General features: G+C 60.6%; 1 protein-coding gene across 1 annotated transcript in view; it reads right to left on the bottom strand.

Moving 5' to 3' along the window:
• LOC114818697 (copine-9-like) overlaps nucleotides 1-181 on the bottom strand; it is a gene marked incomplete at both ends in the record, with an annotated part of 861 nt that extends 680 nt beyond the window's left edge. Inside the window, one exon of the mRNA XM_029085707.1 lies at nucleotides 62-181. Within this exon, the coding sequence (XP_028941540.1) occupies nucleotides 62-181 (120 nt within the window). The remainder of the gene's footprint in view (nucleotides 1-61) is intronic.
• Nucleotides 182-269: the final 88 nt, after the last annotated feature.

Consider the following 269-nt stretch of genomic DNA (forward strand, 5'->3'; position numbering starts at 1 on the left):
AGAACTGGTGGCATTTGGAGACAGCAAAGGAGACAGAGTCCCCCTGTGCTCACCCAGCCACCTGGTTGATGACAGGGGCGAAGTTGGTGGGACCGTAGAGCTGGACGGTGCGTAGACTCTGGAGGTAGGACTCCAGCACACCCTCGATGCCAGCGCAGCTGGGGTTGTCCTCATTGTTGTTCTGAGGGACGGATGGAGACAGGTACTTGGAACTGGACCACAGCTCCCGGTGTCCCCCCTCGGCTGTGGGATGCTGGGCAGGATGCAGC

The sequence above is a fragment of the Antrostomus carolinensis genome, unplaced genomic scaffold (assembly GCF_000700745.2).
Source record: "Antrostomus carolinensis isolate BGI_N321 unplaced genomic scaffold, ASM70074v2 scaffold41716, whole genome shotgun sequence".
Classification (NCBI taxonomy): domain Eukaryota; kingdom Metazoa; phylum Chordata; class Aves; order Caprimulgiformes; family Caprimulgidae; genus Antrostomus; species Antrostomus carolinensis.